The sequence below is a fragment of the Excalfactoria chinensis genome, chromosome 4, assembly GCF_039878825.1.
Source record: "Excalfactoria chinensis isolate bCotChi1 chromosome 4, bCotChi1.hap2, whole genome shotgun sequence".
Classification (NCBI taxonomy): domain Eukaryota; kingdom Metazoa; phylum Chordata; class Aves; order Galliformes; family Phasianidae; genus Excalfactoria; species Excalfactoria chinensis.
The window spans coordinates 55,735,026-55,752,231 of record NC_092828.1 but is presented as its reverse complement, the minus strand read 5'-3'; the positions used below and the strand labels follow the sequence as shown (position 1 = coordinate 55,752,231).

At 35.4% G+C, this 17,206-nt stretch overlaps 1 protein-coding gene across 6 annotated transcripts in view; it reads right to left on the bottom strand.

The window, feature by feature from the left end:
* Nucleotides 1-17,206, bottom strand: part of LRBA (LPS responsive beige-like anchor protein) — a 363,878-nt gene that overhangs the window by 102,159 nt on the left and 244,513 nt on the right. For all 6 annotated transcript variants that reach the window (XM_072334558.1, XM_072334559.1, XM_072334561.1 and 3 more), the window contains 3 exons: nucleotides 15,843-15,945; nucleotides 14,361-14,476; nucleotides 11,753-11,865 (listed from right to left, as the gene is read on the bottom strand). In XM_072334558.1, the coding sequence (XP_072190659.1) occupies nucleotides 11,753-11,865; nucleotides 14,361-14,476; nucleotides 15,843-15,945 (332 nt within the window). The remainder of the gene's footprint in view (nucleotides 1-11,752; nucleotides 11,866-14,360; nucleotides 14,477-15,842; nucleotides 15,946-17,206) is intronic.

Below are 17,206 nucleotides of genomic sequence, written 5' to 3'. Positions count from 1 at the left end.
AATCTTATTTGGTGCCAGACGAACCAGAACAGTGGCACACCTTGCCTCCATTTTCAGAAGAGGCCTTGTTGCACCATCAAACACCTCTAACAGTGACAAGCAGAATGTCCACTGCTCTTCTAAATAGGGCAGAATCTCCCCTGGACTCAGCCACATGTGTTCAAGAACAAAGACACTGCTAAAAAAGGAATATGTGCATTTGGGAAAATGGCTCATTACTTAACATAAGCCGAGAAAAAAACATGCAAAAATATAATCCCTAAAAATTTGTATTTTAAAACTTCACCATTACAAAAAAAAAAAAAAGAAAAAAAAAAAAAAAAGCAACTTCTTAGCCAATTAACTTCTATAGCTCATCACTGTTTAAATAATTATTCACACATTAAAAATAGCTTTTCTCTTACATACAACACTATGAACTCACAGCTGATAAGCTCCTCATACCTTCCATTTTAAGGTATTTCTTCTAGCCTTAACATTTCTCTGTGCCCTGCCCACTTTATCAGCATATTTTCACATGTTGATATCTGAAACTTATCCAGTGTTCCACTGTTAGTCTTCTCATTGTTATAAACATGCCAAGTGCTGTATACTCTATTCCAATCTATTCACATCTGCATTTTTTGAGAATTGCTTGTTTATTTACTGTATGTATTACCAGCACATAATTTAACTCCCAGAAGTAGCCAGCAGTTGTAATATTGTTAGGACTTCCTGTTCATCTAAGTTAAATTTCTTTTCCCCAGACAGAAACATAAAGAGAAGATGTAATGTTTTAATTGCATCTCAACCTTATTAATGTTTGTCATCTGGGAAACGTCTGGAAAGAAATTCATAAAATGCAAACCACTAATCTTCCATCCTTAATTTTTGAGAAAGGGCACCAAGTATTCTCATTTACTGTTAAAACACAGCACTCTTGCTCTCAAACAGCCAAGTACTGTTTTCTCCTTCAACTTTCTTAGAGGACATCTGATCTTTAACCCACACATAACTCAGTTTCATTAAAGAACTTTAACCAAATAAGACTACAGACCCAATCACCTGCTGAACAGTTTGATCTCCTTGCACTGATCTACCAAATAGATCCTTGAGCGCCTTTGGGAAAGATTTAAAAGCAAGAAAACAATCTACCAAGGAGAAAACAAACCCTTACCAATTCAGCTCTTAAAGAATGAGTTTGATATCTGCATCCTACAACCAAGATTGGGCTAAGAAGGGGAAACTATGAATTCAAACATCAAAATTTGGCAGAAGCTAGGGGACAGAACTTGTCAGAAATTTTATAATCTGCCTCAGTGAGCACTTACATAACATATTTTTACCCCTCCATTTCTAACTTAAACTCAAGTGATGCCTCCTGTTTTATTCTGCTAGCTTATGGCATCAGTAACATGACAGTAGAAGTTTAAGCTTCCTATCAATATTCCATTACACTTTGTTGCCATGCAACAGATGGCAGCAGACACACAGTATAAAAAAATGGCATCATCTGACATGGAAGAGTGTATGTAACAAAGGTGTGCCAATGAAATTCTTAATGCAAAAAAAAAAAAAGGCACACATTGAAATTTCCTTATGCTTGCTTAACATTGATGGAGATCAAACAGTGGATTTGAGCACATTAGAGTAGGGTCACCTCTGCTGATGCAGATTTTTACAAGCACAGCTTATAGGCTCCTGTGATAGCTGGTGAAAATGCACAGCTAATGGTCATAATTATATTGAAAAATAGAACAAATTATCAAATACAAAACAAATACAAATACAAAAATTAAATAGCATTTAATTTAATAAAATTAAATAGCATTTAAATAGCTCCTCATTGGAGTTTCCACAGAAATTCATAGGAGGCCTTACTTTTAGAGAAACATATGTACAGTCCTTAATGTTATTGTAAATGATATTTCAGTAACTCATTACACTGTTTTTGAGAGACACAACATAAGCAGCTACTAGAACTTCATGTGGTTTCTTAGAGAAATAAGAAATCCTGTGGTTATGTACTTTTAGCATATGCAATACTGAAACCCTGTAAAATTCATTAACACTAGTGACTGTACTTTACTAATTTTTACATCAAGATATGCAATGTATATAACTGAACTGGTTTCACTTCTAATCACTAAGGTTAACATACATCTCTGGTGGACTCGTTGAGCCATCCTCTAGATGTTTGTTTAATGATGCTAAGCATCTTGATAGGTCATTGTGCTCATGCTTACAATTCTAATCCATTACTCTGAACACAGGCATCTCAAAGTTACAACACTTGAAAATTCGCAGGGATAAAGGAATCAAATAGGATGAAAATGTAAAACAAGTTCTGGAGAATAGCTCCTCTGGTTATTATGTAGGCCTGAAGTTAAATCATTTGCATGTAAAGAAAAGAGCTGCAAAAAAACAAGACTTCATTACTTCAGAGACAGTACACTAAATTTAAAATTCCATAATTATTCAAATTACAAAACAAAGACATTTGTATGTTCTCATGTAATTAAGTTGAAATCACTGCTGCAGGAAGCAATGCAAAACACATGCAAACAGGTTAAGAAGAAAAGAAGATCACAAGACCTCCAGTCACCATTAAACACTGTGCAAATTGTTTTTCCAGTTTATGAAGTCTTTAAACTTCTGCCTGCCAGATACTGCAAGTTATCTGCAGGGAAGGATGATGCTTTGTATGCTCTCTCTCTTTTCTTGTTTCACTAGGTTCCTGCTACTGGCTATTCACAGAAGCAAGATATTAAACAAGGTGAACTTTAGGACTTGCCCTTCTCTTACAATTTCACATTAAAATACTCAGTATATCTAGATATACAATCTTGGTGAGCATGATTGCAACAAAAGCTAGTCAAGGGCACTCCAGTAAAACAAACTTGCAGTTATTCTGGCATGCAAATGAATTTTTCACTAAGATACATCTTTAATTTATTTACACTACTGGCCACCAGCCACCTCACTTAAGACTTGCACACACAGGTTAGGGTGCAGAGAACTATTTCCCAGCAGCTATTTCATCTAAGTGACAAGTATAATCAGCAGACTGTGATCAGCATTTTTATCACGTGTAGGGTCTGTGGGCATTTTCCAATGTGCTGCATATGGGATAAAATGCCACAATCATCTTATCTCTTTGTTTCTAAAATAAATTTACTACAATGAATGTATCCAAAAACCACTGAGCCATTTGTTAAGTAAATATACTGCTTAAAAACAGTTGATTGTATTTACAAGCTTTCTCTTAAATTCCTTTTTCAAAAAACATACCTGATCACATTATGTTTTCAGAATTCTTTTTCTGAACTAAGTTTTCTGAGTTTCCAAATTTTAAGGAAACTAAGAATTCAAAAAAAGGAGTTGGAAAAAAAAAAAGCAGAAATTAGTTGTGTTCAAGTAAAATAAGGAGTATTTGTGCGCATATTTATAGACACTTTAAATTACCACTGAATTATGTAGTCAATTATTAGGATTTTTAAAGAGCTCATACCATACCTTTGAGACAAGAATAGCCAGTAGGAAAACCTGATCTAAAAGTGTCTAACAACTACAGTGTCTGTCTATACAAAATGCTAATAGTGCAAAGTATAATAGATTTCCGAAGACCAAAGTTAAAAAAAAAAAAAGGATTATATTTCAATTTTTAGCACAAAAAAAAAAAAAAAAAAAGGTATGCATCGACTAAATTCACAAAATACATCTTAAGCCACCTAAACTCTCCAAAGAACTGGAATTTAAAGGAAAAAATCTCTGTGGTTTCCTTTTTTTCCTGTGTCTTCACATTGATAACGCTAGCATCAAATGCTATAACTTACTTAACAGATTCCAAAACTAAACACACATGCTTTTATGTAAAGTTTAAAGTTCAGCAAAACTGAATGTTTCATGCACTGTGCACAGTTGATAGGACTACACTGTAATACCACTAGGAAGGTAAACTGAAGGGAGCTACTACATTTTCCAGTCTTTCAAAAGAAAGCAAGTTATATGTCTCTGTGAATCAGGAGGAGAAATCAGGCTGTTTGCCAGAGGTGAAGAGGATATGGCACTGCAGTTGCATTACTTACAAAATAACCCTGCTAGCCAAAAACAACTGTTTGCATATACTGTCCATGACACTAAGTGCAAGAAATCTCTGCATCATCTACTTATTAAAAAACAAGAAAAGAAAAAAAATCCCTTTATGGATTTCCAAAAATAGTATTTAGCGAGAAGCTACATGCACTTGAATCATGGCAGCTGACTCCAAATCACTGCCTTTCCTTCACAGACCATACTCCTCTGCCAACAGAAGACGCTATCTCAGAAATCAATACTTAACACCAGGTCCATACAAAATAATCTGAAATAAAAACATTCCTTTTCAGTTTTACTAAAATCATAGGACCTGAAGCTAAAAGCTGACAGAAATTTCTATTTTATGCAGACTAACTATTATTAGGACACACAAAATAAATGTTGTCCATCATGTACAAGCATTAAGACCTACAAATATAATGCCAGAAAATGAGATGGTAACAGCAAATTACAGTTACTTAAGTTAAAGGAGAACCTGGATGGAGATCAGCACTCAAATCAGGAATTCTCCATGTGCTGGGAAATATTTTACATTTCCTCTTCTTGTTTGCTTTCATTTGGCTTTACATATAAAATCCTCTCCTTGGCTATTGGTAACCCAAAAATACTTTATGCACCCAGAACAGCGAAATGAATTATTTACTAATCTGTACTTGGGATACTCTGACTCCACGTTTTTGTGATAGTCGTAATAGTTGGATTTATAACAACCAAAGCTGGTGACTTAGAATAACAGAGTGGTACAGAAGATAAGAATAGAGTCTGCCATTCTCTGTTCCACCGAGTAGCATGTTCTCTCCTCCTATATGCTAAAATTAAGAAGATTTTCCAACTCTGTTGATGCCCCCCAAAAAGCAGTGTAATAAACCACATCATAATATTAAAAGGGGTTAGCTGAAATGAAGAGCAATACAAACATCTCCAATTTCTCACTACTTTCCACCAGCAATTCTTTTTTGTTTATTGTTTTCTGCACATATTTTAGTTTTTCTATTTGAATGTTTTTATAAACCAGAAGTTGCCCTTAAAGAGAAGTCTAACACTATTGCACTCAGACAGAAAAACTATTTAGACTAGACATAAAATACACAGTAATTAAAAGTCATAAAACAACGTCACATCAACAAAAGCAATGACCTTAAAGAATTAAGCTGAGTATATAAACTTGTAAAATTACTACAGCTAAAGCATAGCAACAGTTGTATAGACAACATGTTTTCCCAACAGACTGACAAATTGTCTATGACAGCTTAACAAACCCAGAAACCATATACAAAGATGGAAAAAAAAATCTCACTTCCATAGAAATGATCATACGTAGCAGTAACTTCAGAAAATAGCAGTAATTTGTTACTGGTCTGGCACATAAAAAATATATGCATGTTCACAATGGGAAAGTCCAAATAAATTGTGAAACAACATTTTTATCTCTAATGGGAAGGAATCATAAATTATGAAAAACTGAAAAACAGGAGAATCGTACAGTGATACATTTCCACATGCCCTCTCACCCTCTTCTTCAACAACATGAGGTAGGACACTCTGAAAGTAATGCTTCATAATTATTACCTGCTTATTACAACAAAGAGCACAATAACACCATTTGACAAAGAAAAACTTTTAGCTACAAAACACTTTTTTTTTCTCAACATCATCACAACCATTAGCTATGCATTTTCTACCTCAATCAACAAGAGCCTGTATTTTTATATGCTCAAAAAAATCTGCATCACTGCCACTGTTACCACTGCTGAAACACACTACCCACTGTCTCACTGAGCTCATATCCATTCTTTGGTCTCCATCAACATTCAGAAAGTGCTGATGAATGTAACAGAATATTGATGGAAAGGTTCAACTTCTAATGCCATACCACACCAACATCCACCTCTGACATCATAAGCAAACAGAATAAAAAAGGAAGCATTGCTTTTCAGAGTAGCCCTTGTATATTTATTGCTCTGAATGCATTTTTCTTCCAGGTGTTTTTTCAATAAAACTTCATATAAAATTTTATCTACATTAAACTGAAGCCACAAATTTCAAAGCTTAGCTGTGTACTGTGTGAAAACCTTGTTTCCATCTACTTGGAATCTGGTAAGTATTTCATTTTCTTTCTCCCAGAATTAAAAAAAAATAACAAAGATACAGCAAACAATTGTTGCCTTCTTTATTTCCTCCATATTAATGTGATTGCCCAAAACACGTGTGTAAAATCACTTTATTTTAATTGCTAGTATATTTTAAAGCCAGACATGAGCTCCATGGTTTTCTGTGATCATTTTAAGGGTTATGAACCATGCCCAGTTCACTTCCAATTAGGAATCTCTATACATTCAGGTCATTTGAACAAGAGTAGGATGGAGAGTAACATCAGATACAAATAAACAACAGTATTTTGAATGCTCGCTATGAATTATGAGTTGCTATTTTTATCTTCATTTGTATATTACAAACTGCCTTTCCTTGAGGGAGAGAAGTCTTCTAGTAGTGCCAAATTGTCATCTTACAATATTTTGTCTTACAAAAGATTACAGCTACTTGCAAAAAAGCAAGATTTTAAAACATCAACAACAATTTTTTCTTAATTCTTTTTGAGTAAGCACAGAACAGACCTTAAGTGCAAACAAGGAAGAAAAAAACCACAGAATGGTAGTAAGATGCACTCTCACCCATTTATACATGCTTTAAGAAGACAACTTGATAAAGAGAATATAACCAACTAATGAAAAGAAATAAGAAAAAAAGAAACTCAAAGAACGATGGTTATGTCAGTGTAACAGAGCACTGGAAAATCCTAAAATATTTAACAAATTCTATCTAAACTAAGGATTTAGGAAGGAACGTTTAGATAAATCATTGCAAAGACGTACTTAGATGAGGACTGAGTCTCAGCAGGTCGCCGTTAGAGAAATAAGCAATAAATCATGCGTGAAAATTCAGAAAAACGTCCAAAATAGATGCTGCATGAGACTCTGAGATATCAGCACGAAAAATCTAACCCCAAAAATTCGCGTTCGGCTGGCGCGGTCCCTGTCCGTGGTGCTGAAGCGCCCCATCCGACGGGTAGGCTCATTCCGCGGGGTGTCTGACCGTGGTGCTGCACAGATAGCAATTAGCTTACACAGCCGTGTGACCATTCGTAATTTTGTTTCCTCGTTTGTTCTCTCACCTAGATTTTCCATTATAATGGTTTTTTAAATGGTACCAACACATGCATACCTAAAAATCAAAATACTGTTTAGACTACTTCTTCCTGTTTGAATGCTTCCTTTCCCTTCAAATATTATTTAACATGATTATGACAAATGTTAGGCTCTGAAAAACACTTTGCACAAGCAGGTGTGGAGCTCAAATATACAGCTACAGCAATAGGAAAAATATCCACACCTTCTTTCAGAGCTTATCCTGTCTTGGTTTGAAATATTTTCAATTAAGTGCTATCTTTTGTTAAAGATACTGATGATGAATTTACTGCAAGGCAGTAACAAGGGAACTTGTTGATTCAACAGTGATAAATGTCACAGGTTTCAGTGTCCAAATTCCAGTTGCAAATGACTATCAAAGTAAACCATCAGCGCTGAAACAATTTTGGCCTCTTACTATCTTGTTCTTCTCACTTTCTTTCACTGTCCAATTCTGGAACAAGTTTTGTGCTTAGAAGGACACTAAGAAATTCTCGTGAGTTAATCAGTTCAGGACACTATATTGACTCCCGTGTTGGGAGTTTGAGATGAATAAAATGTCATTTAACACATCCTACAAGGAAAACATTTATCACAGAATGTCTGCAAGTTTTAATGCTCCTTTAGCCATTTTTTTTTAAATTTGCAGATGTACAATAGATGCAGATCAAAACAGCTACTGCTTTCTATCTCCTAGCCAAAACTAACTAGAGATAAGCAAGCAAATTTCATCCTCTTCCCCCTCTCTTCCTCCTCACATTGGGAGATATTCAAGCACAAGTTATACACACTGAATTTGTGCTCTTGATATGCACAGCTTGTAACACAATTGAGATTGATATGCTGAAGAACACTCAACAATGAATTTTACATTAAAATAAAAAACCTAGTCTGATTTGTCATAGCAATTAAAATGTGTATTTGATATCATTGGGTCTCACATACCAATTAAAAACCCCATTTTGATGAAGGTGAGAGGTTTCGCATGTTTTTTGTTTTGTTTTTTCCCCACACACACTTGGCTGGAATGGAATTAAATACTTACATAACAGCCAACATAAAATTGATGATGACTGATCAAGTACTGCAAAAAAATGGTGAAACTGAGAATAAAATACTAGTGTGTACACATGTAGCTATGGTGAAGAGAAAATAAGATTTAAGAATGGTATTCTTTTCTTCTAGTAGTGTCAGTTTATGATCTTACAAAAATTTTAAAAGACAAATTATCAACAGCTATTTGCATAGAAGATCTTATAACAAACTTCTGAGAATGTAAAATCATGCTTTGATAACTCTTGTATTTTATGTATTTTCACTACATTTTTTGTTCCCTTACTCAAGTCCAGAAACACATTAAAATGTATTGCTTCCAGTGAACAAAGAAAAAAGTGTGCTTCTGAATGTGACACATTCTGGTGGGAAACTGTCTGCTGTATAAATAAAATATATGCAGCTATACATATAATATGTAATACTCTTTCCAAACCATAGTGACCTCTTAAGAAATAAACACTGAAGTGAAGGCAGGGTAACAGACTGGCAGTGCACTCCTGGCATTTGTCAGGAGCGTTTGTCAGACTGACAGTAATATTAACCACAATCCATTTCAGTTGCTTTGGTTTATCATTGTGTGACTGATGTTCAAAACAGTTCCATAAGAAATTGCTTAAATAAAGTGTTGGTTTAACCTACGCACTACAATTCTTTAAATCTCTACTAACTGTGGCTGATATATTAACAAAACTGTTATTCCTATTTGTCACTTTATGATACATAATGTTTACTTGCAATTTCTAAAAAAAAATCTTCAATTTTAATTGTCTTAACAACCAAAAAAAAAGCAAAAATATTTACATTACAAATGCTTACCTACATGACCAGAATAACTATGCAAGTCCCACAGTAGGATTGTTAAAGTTATGTAAAATGTTAAGTGAAATATATTTAAATATTTTTAAAACCTTTACCAATCCAAAACCGTAGACATGCTATAATACTTAACTATCACTTATTTTGACGCATTACTCTAAAGGCAATTGTATAACAATGAAAATATCATAATATATTTTACAGTCAAACATTTTCATAGTTGTAAATTAGCAAAGTGCCAATGGTTAATATTTTCAGATAGTTGTCACAGATCCATTAAATTTAAAACTTTGTGACAGATAAACTGTGCAGTTTATAGTGTTATAAATGCCTAGACGCTAAACCAAAACCTACACTTCTACAATCTGAGGTAGGTATGACAAAGATTTTCATTACATATAAAGGCATGATATCTTTTTTTAGAAAAGCAATTAAGCGTTCAGGGATAAAGTTGCACTCTCAAGAACTATCAAAATATTCTTAACAATTTTATTAAAATTATGTTATTAAAAAATCATATAGAGAAATGGAGGGTTTACTATCCAACTTCTTAACAGAGGCAAGACTGGTACCTAACCTGAAGTGAGACAAATTGTTCCACTTTGCATTTAGTTCTATTTATGCACCTGTCTTATGAAGGGCACATCTTTCATGAAGAAAGGTTGAGGGAGCTGGGCTTGTTTAAGTTCAGAGAAGAGAAGGTTCTGGGAAGATCATGGCCTCCCAGCACTTGACAGAAGCTTACAAACAGGAGGGAGAGCAACTTTTTACACCATCTGATACTAGCAGAAAAGGGGGCTTTAAATAAAAAGAGAGAAGCATTAGTTTAGACATTTGGAAGAAATTCTTTGCTCAGAGGGGGTGAAACTCTAGAACAAGCTGCCCAGAGAAGCAGCAGATTTCCCATCCCTGGAGGTGTTCAAGGCCAGCCTGGATGGGGCCTTGGATAGCTCGATCCAGTGGGTGGCAACCATGGGGTTGGAACTGGGTGGGCTTTAAGGTCCCCTCCAATTTAAACCACTCTATGATTCCATTTCAGGGTTTTGAGGGAAAGGTAAGGACTACAATGTCATCTGAGTTGATAAGTTTTCAAGTTAAAATACAATTAAAAGGAGATTCCTCAGAAGTATAATAGTTGGGCAGTCCTTTTATGTCTAGAATTATTTCATTAATGGCATCGTATTTTCAGTACAATATAACAAAAAATTAAAGGAAACTCAGATTACAAAATTAATATAATCAAAGAAGTCATTAATAAAATTTATTTTATGTACAGTTGTTTAATGCACTAATTCAAGATACACAGAGCTGATACACAGGCACTTTTAAGTTTTCAGATTTTTCTAAAACATGATTCAGCCAATCACCAGTTTCTCTATATGGGTAACATGGGGGGAAAAAAATATATATATATACATATACATATATATATATATATATATATATATATATATATATATAGTAAATGAACAGGTAGGTAGTATGAAATAAAATCAAATTCCTGGACTCTCACATAAGTTTAAAACCACTCAACACACATGACCTTGTCTACAGAGCATCTTTGAAAATAGTGCTACTGGTAAAGCTCTTTCTGCTACACCACAGACTGAGCAACAAAGTCTTCAAACTTTGTATTTAACTTCTTGTAAACACCATTATTGGATTTAATTATTTTTCTGACAGAAATTCAAGTCTTGTTTTTTAGACATTATGTCTGCATTCTGCAGTTTATTATCTTTGCATTTCTTCTCAGTATCAGCTTAGCCCTTAAATTTTGCAGATTGATGTTCCTATATTTTGAATACTTAAATTCTTAAAATTCAATCAATACTGGTGACAGATATTTTTAGCTGTAAACTATCTTCAGATTTTTTATATTTTTTTGCCTGGAAACTATTAAGAAAGCACTCATTCAATTCTAATAATTTCTTATTATTTTAAAATATTATTTACATTTGAAAAATTGTTACAATGCAAACTGTGTGTGTAGGTTTACTGATGATTATAGATTTGTATCAGTCAGATATCCTGAGAAAGCACTGAGTTCATGACTTAGTTAAACAGAATAATACTATTAGAAAATACTACAATGACAGTACCTGAGTACCTTTTGACTTTGGACATAAAATATCATTTGCTTTTGATCTGTATCTAAAACCTGTAATAAGTTACTGTATATATCATATATAATAATGTATATGCAAAAGGTATGGAATAGTCAGAAAATATATATATGTACGCATACACAGATAGAAACATATACCTGTAGATACATATATATATGTATGATAGAAACACAATACCTTACAAAAGTTGAGTTACTAAATCTGAAGTGAAAAAATAAATTCTCAGAAGATTTTCAAGCAGATCTACGCTTGGCTTCATCAATAATTACCTGAAAATAAGAACTTTTAAAAACTACCTTCATTTTTTATTTTCTTTTTATTACATTACCATCTTGTATTGATGATGTTTGTTAAAAGGACAAGTTTTAATTAAAATTTTTCCTTTACATTTTCCACAAAAGCAGCAAACACTGCAAAATATGCGAATAAGACTGAAAATTTCTGTGATAATTAACAAAGGGAAAAATAAAAGGTATATATGATGACAAATACCTTTGACAAATCTCTGAAGTTGCTAGGAAGCGTGAGGTCCAACTCATCTGATTCATAGTTGGTAAGAACCCAAGGGAAAATAGGGTACTGATTTAAATCATTGTAAGTGCGACCTGACAAACAACAAAAAACAACAGCTTGAATTAAGGGACTTCCACTTAACTAAAATATCAACCTCGGAAGATAAAACTATATAATTTTATGAGCTCCTCAAATTAACTGTAATTTACTTTAGATCCTTTATCATTTCAGTGCCCTAGTTTGCTTTACTGAAAAGGATAATTAAAAAGTTTTCAAACTGCTAGTATTTAAAACAGTACAGCTCATCTCACTTCTGCAAGCAGTTAAGAGTGACAGTTAAATACATTCTTTTTCTATCAAATTTCTATTGTCATCTTGTCGTCTATCTTTAAAATGAAAAACCTTCTTCCAATAAAGCCAAAATATATCACCTACACAATACATACACACATTGCACATCACCTGTAACATCACTTCTTTTTTTATCTCGTCTTTAGAAACTGTCACAGAATTTCATTCACACGAATATGTTGTCTTCATTTTGTCCACTCTTAAAAGACTCAAGGGAAAGGCTGTTTTTTCAACTTCCCTGATATATGTATGTGTATTTATATGTATGATATATATATATATACACACATATATAATACAGAGTGGAGAAAGAAGTCCAAGAGGTTTCTAGAGAGCATGGAAGATTGCTTCCTTAAGCAGCAGGTACAAGAGCCTACCAGGGGTGGTATCCTGCTAGACCTGCTCTTCACTAACAGTGAAGGACTAGTGACTGACATGAAGGTTGGGGACTGTCTTGGGCAGAGGAACCACAAAATTGTAGAATTCTCTGATCTTGGAGATGTCAGATGAGTGACTAGCAAAACTGTTATCTTGAACTCCCAGAGGGCGGACCTTGACCTGTTCAGGACACTTGTTGCAGGGGTCTCTTGGGAGTCCCTCCTTAAAGGTAAGAGGGTCCAAGAAGCTGGATGCTCTTCAAAATTAAACTTTTACAGGTACAAGAAAAGGCTGTCCCTGAACACTGTATTGCAAGTCATAGGGGAAGAAAGCCAGTGTGGATGAGCCGGGAAGCATTGTTGAGACTCTGGGAGAAAAAGAGTCCATGTCCTCTGGAAGAAAGGACAGGCTATTTAGGAAGATAACAGGGAATTTGCTAAGGTATGCAGGGAGGAAGTTAGGAAGGCAAAAGCCCAACTTGAACTCAGACTGGCCACTACAGTAAAAGAAAATAAGAAATCCTCTTACAAATATATCAGTGGTAAAAGAAGAGCCATGGAAAATGTCCATTCTTTACTTGATGCAGCAGGGAATATAACCTTTTACGACTGGGTGATCAGGCTGGTAGATGAAGGAAAAGCTGTTGATGTAGTCTACCTAGACTTCAACAAAGCCTTTGACACGGTCTCTCACAGTATCCTCCTGGGGAAAATGACTGCCCGTGACCTGGACACATATACCCTCCTTTGGGTAAGGAACTGGATAGAGGGCAATGCCCAGCGGACAGTGGTTAATGGAGTTAAGACCAGCTGGCAACCCACTACAAGTGGTGGTCCTCAGGGGTTGGTACTGGGGTCCATCTTGTTTAATATCTTTTTTGATGACCTAGATGAGGGGATTGAGCGTACCCTCTGTAAGTTTGCAGATGACACCAAGTTGGGAGGTGGGGCCAATCTGCCTGAGAGTAGGAAGGCCCTTCAGAGGGACCTGGATAGGCGGGATAGCTGGGCTGAGTTTCAACAAGGCCAAGTGCCAGGTCCTGCACTTTGGTGTCAATAACCCCACGCAGTGCTATAGGCTTGGGGCTGAGTGGCTGGATGACTGTGAAGAGGAAAGGGACCTGGGGGTGCTGGTTGATGCTAACTGAACATGAGCCAACAGCGTACTGGCCTGCATTAAAAATAGCATGGCCAGCAGGAGCAGAGAAGTAATCATCCCCCTGTACTCAACACTGGTGAGGCCACACCTCAAGTATTGCATTCAATTTTGGGCTCCTCACTACAAGAAAGACATCAAGGCCCTGGAACATGTCCAGAGAAGGGCAACAAAGTACAATTCTTATGAAGAGCAGCTGAGGGAGCTGGGATTGTTTTAGTCTGGAGAAGAGGAGGCTCAGGCAAGACCTCATTGCACTGCAACTTCCTGAATGGAGGTTGTGGTGAAGAGGACTCTGGCCTGTTCTCCCAGACAACAAACAGAAACCAAGGAAATGGCCACTAATTGTACCAGCGGAGGTTTAGACTAGACATAAGGAAAAAACTTTTTCTATCAAAGAGTGGTCAGGCACTGGAATAGCCTGCCCAGGGAGGTGGTGGAGTCACCATCCCTGTCAGCATTCAAGAGACATCTGGATAGGGAGCGAGGAGATATGGTTTAGTGGTTTTCTGTAGGCATGGGAAAGGGAGGACGGTTTGACTAGATGATCTTGTAGGTCCTTTTCAACCTTGTGATTCTATGATTCTATGATAGGAAAAGTTATTTGTTCAAAGGGGAAAAACTAGCCGTGCCTCATAACTGCTAAGCCTGACACCACTAACTAAATGCTTCCATTCATGACTTTTATACTAATCTGTGTTACCTGCTATTGTGTTTAGAAACATCAGGTATTCAAAGTTGGAAATTTCTCGGTGCTGCCATCGCTGGGTCATATGAGAAGCTTTGAAAATCTGTCGTGGGCTAGCCAAAGAAATGCGTCTGAAAAACAGAAGTAAACATTGGAGAAAAATAATAGGAAAACCTGGAGGATCTTCCTTTTTTACTTAAGAAAGTTTTAGTGGCAATAGAACATTTCTTTCTACTAGTTCTATGCTACACTTCTATTTAGATCAAATTGCTATTTTAAATACCTGAAGCTTACATATTTTAAATGCAAGAGGAAATCAATCAAATTAGACATGGGGGACAGCCTTGGTGAACATAAAACTATGCTGCTGACTTTAATCCTAAAGATACCTTGTAATCAAGACCAAATCATCTACTACCACTACAAAAAAACAAACAAACAAAAAAGCAGGAAAGTATTTAGTTTGGCAATCCAAACACAAAGTCTGACATGAAAGTACCGATTTCCCACTTACTCGAAACAAATTTGAACCCTGTACTCTAGAGCAAAAAGATATACTGTCATGGTTTTGTAGTGTTGCTGTCAATATTCCACATCATAACATCATGTGCAGTATGGATCATTGGGAGGTTCATGTTCCTTTTTCGTGGAATGATGGCATCCCAAGTATTCAGCTCTTGGAGGAGAACTACATATCCCAGAGGACGTCGTGGCCAGACTGGAGTTCTCTCTCTCTCTTGGACTCTCGGAGAATGGGAAGCGTTCCAGCCATGTCGCCTAGAGTTCACAGTAGGCCTCTCTGTTTTCAGGGACTCTCTCTCTCTGTTTTGTCCAATTTATTAGCCTCAATCATATTGTATTATATTGTGTTATCTTGTATTCCAATATCATATTTAGTAAAATAAGTTTTCCTCCTTAGATTGCTGTCGCTGTTCTTTTTCCCATTCCCTTTTTCCCTTCCTTTCCAGGCCGGGGGCCCTATGGAGCAGCTGCCCCTGTCACGGGCACAGGTAAATGTAGGTAACCCATGACATATACCTTACTAATACTTCACATGCTCTTCAGCTGATATTGGTCTACACATGATTAGAATATCCTTCTGATTAGGAATAATCATTTTAATCTGCATTTAAATACTACAGAGAATTCAAGGATGTTACAGTCAAGCTAATGTGACTGCAAACTGTCATAAAAGCTAATCAAGTACTACAACCCATCTTTAACCCATTTCAGTGGATTGGCAACAAGTTCTATTTTCCTTAAGCACATTAAGTCTTATTGACAAAAAGAAGATCCCTTCTCTGTAATGGATAGAAATCACACAATCCCAAATCCAATTTTTTTTGTTACAATAACACATTCTAAAAAGCATGCAGAACCAGCAGGGATATTTTGTATGTTTGTAGGTATAAATGCTTTAAACCATACAGGTTGGTTTGATGAAAAAATAAAAACACTCAGACCTCACAGATATAATTAACTCAAATTGTTAAATACCTGGTCTGAGGTAGTCCAAAGGTAGCCCCAATACCAACCCGAGGTAGACAGTTAACCACTTTCTTCACTGTTGCTTGGTCAGGAAAGTTGAACATGACACCCACTGTGAACATAAGAGTTGAAATATAATGCTATTTTGTATTACTTATTTCAGCTTTTCTCTTCAAATAATCAAGTGCTGAACAGATAGAAAACAAGACATGCTTCCTTCAGATTACTATCGATACACTTACATATGCTTTCCAAAATTACTTCTATTTTCCACTGAGAGGAATTTCAACTGAAATTAGCAAGTTCATAAGGCCTGCAGTTGTTCTACTTTCTGAACAGAAGTTAAACCTATGGGTATACACAAACTAACTTGGATTAATTCAAAAAGGATAGTTATATATATATTAGCTTAATGGGTAGACCTCTTCTAGATATATTCATTTCTCAAAATATTATCTTCATATTTTGTGTGAAATAACAGAATGACACTAATGAAATTAGAAACTAAAAATGTGATTACGTAATCCAATTGAGGTCACCAGGAAACATTTTCAACTTCATGAAGTGCAACTAGTGGGTCCTAAGTAAGGAAGTGTTTATGCACATGATGAACATACTGGTGGACAACATGCACTCCCAGACAGGATCTGCAAAATCTGTGTCTGATTCCTTAACAGCAATATGCAAGATGAGAGTTCATTTTAAACTAAGACAAAACTTGATGACTGTCATACTAACTGTATTAAAAATGTTAACCTATAAAACATATAAAGATTTCAGGACAAAAATATCTAATATGATTACAGAGGAGAAAAAAGTGTTTTACATTTGAGAAGTGCCCTCTTAGCACCTACTAAGTTTTCAAAACTTAATTTTAAAATTTCATTATCACTACAAAAGGACTGTAAGTGACTGAAGAATCTTAGTTCAAATCGTAAAGATATCACATAATCTAAATTAAAATCTACAAGGAGATAACAGCAGAAGAAACTTGTCCAAAATTTTAACTCGCTATATTTTGCATCTATTGTGTATCTGAGAAAGGAACTGATAAATAAATACAAAGTTCATACTCAAGCAGGGTTAAGCCCAAATTTATTTCTTAGAGTTGCAATGAGGTCTAACTGATATGTAAACGGAAGCACAGCAGTATTTCAGAGATACCTGAAAGCTGTAGATTACTGCATAACTGACTATGCTTAAAAATGTTAGAATACAATAATATTACTACCAGAAATAAAGAATGAAGCTAAATCAGTCACTGGTTCTGTCTGCTAGTGCAGTTCTTTCATTCTGTTTTCTTTGTATAACTAACAACTGCCAACCCCCCCTCCCTTCCAAGGAAGGAGAAAAAACTTCAAGCATAACAGATC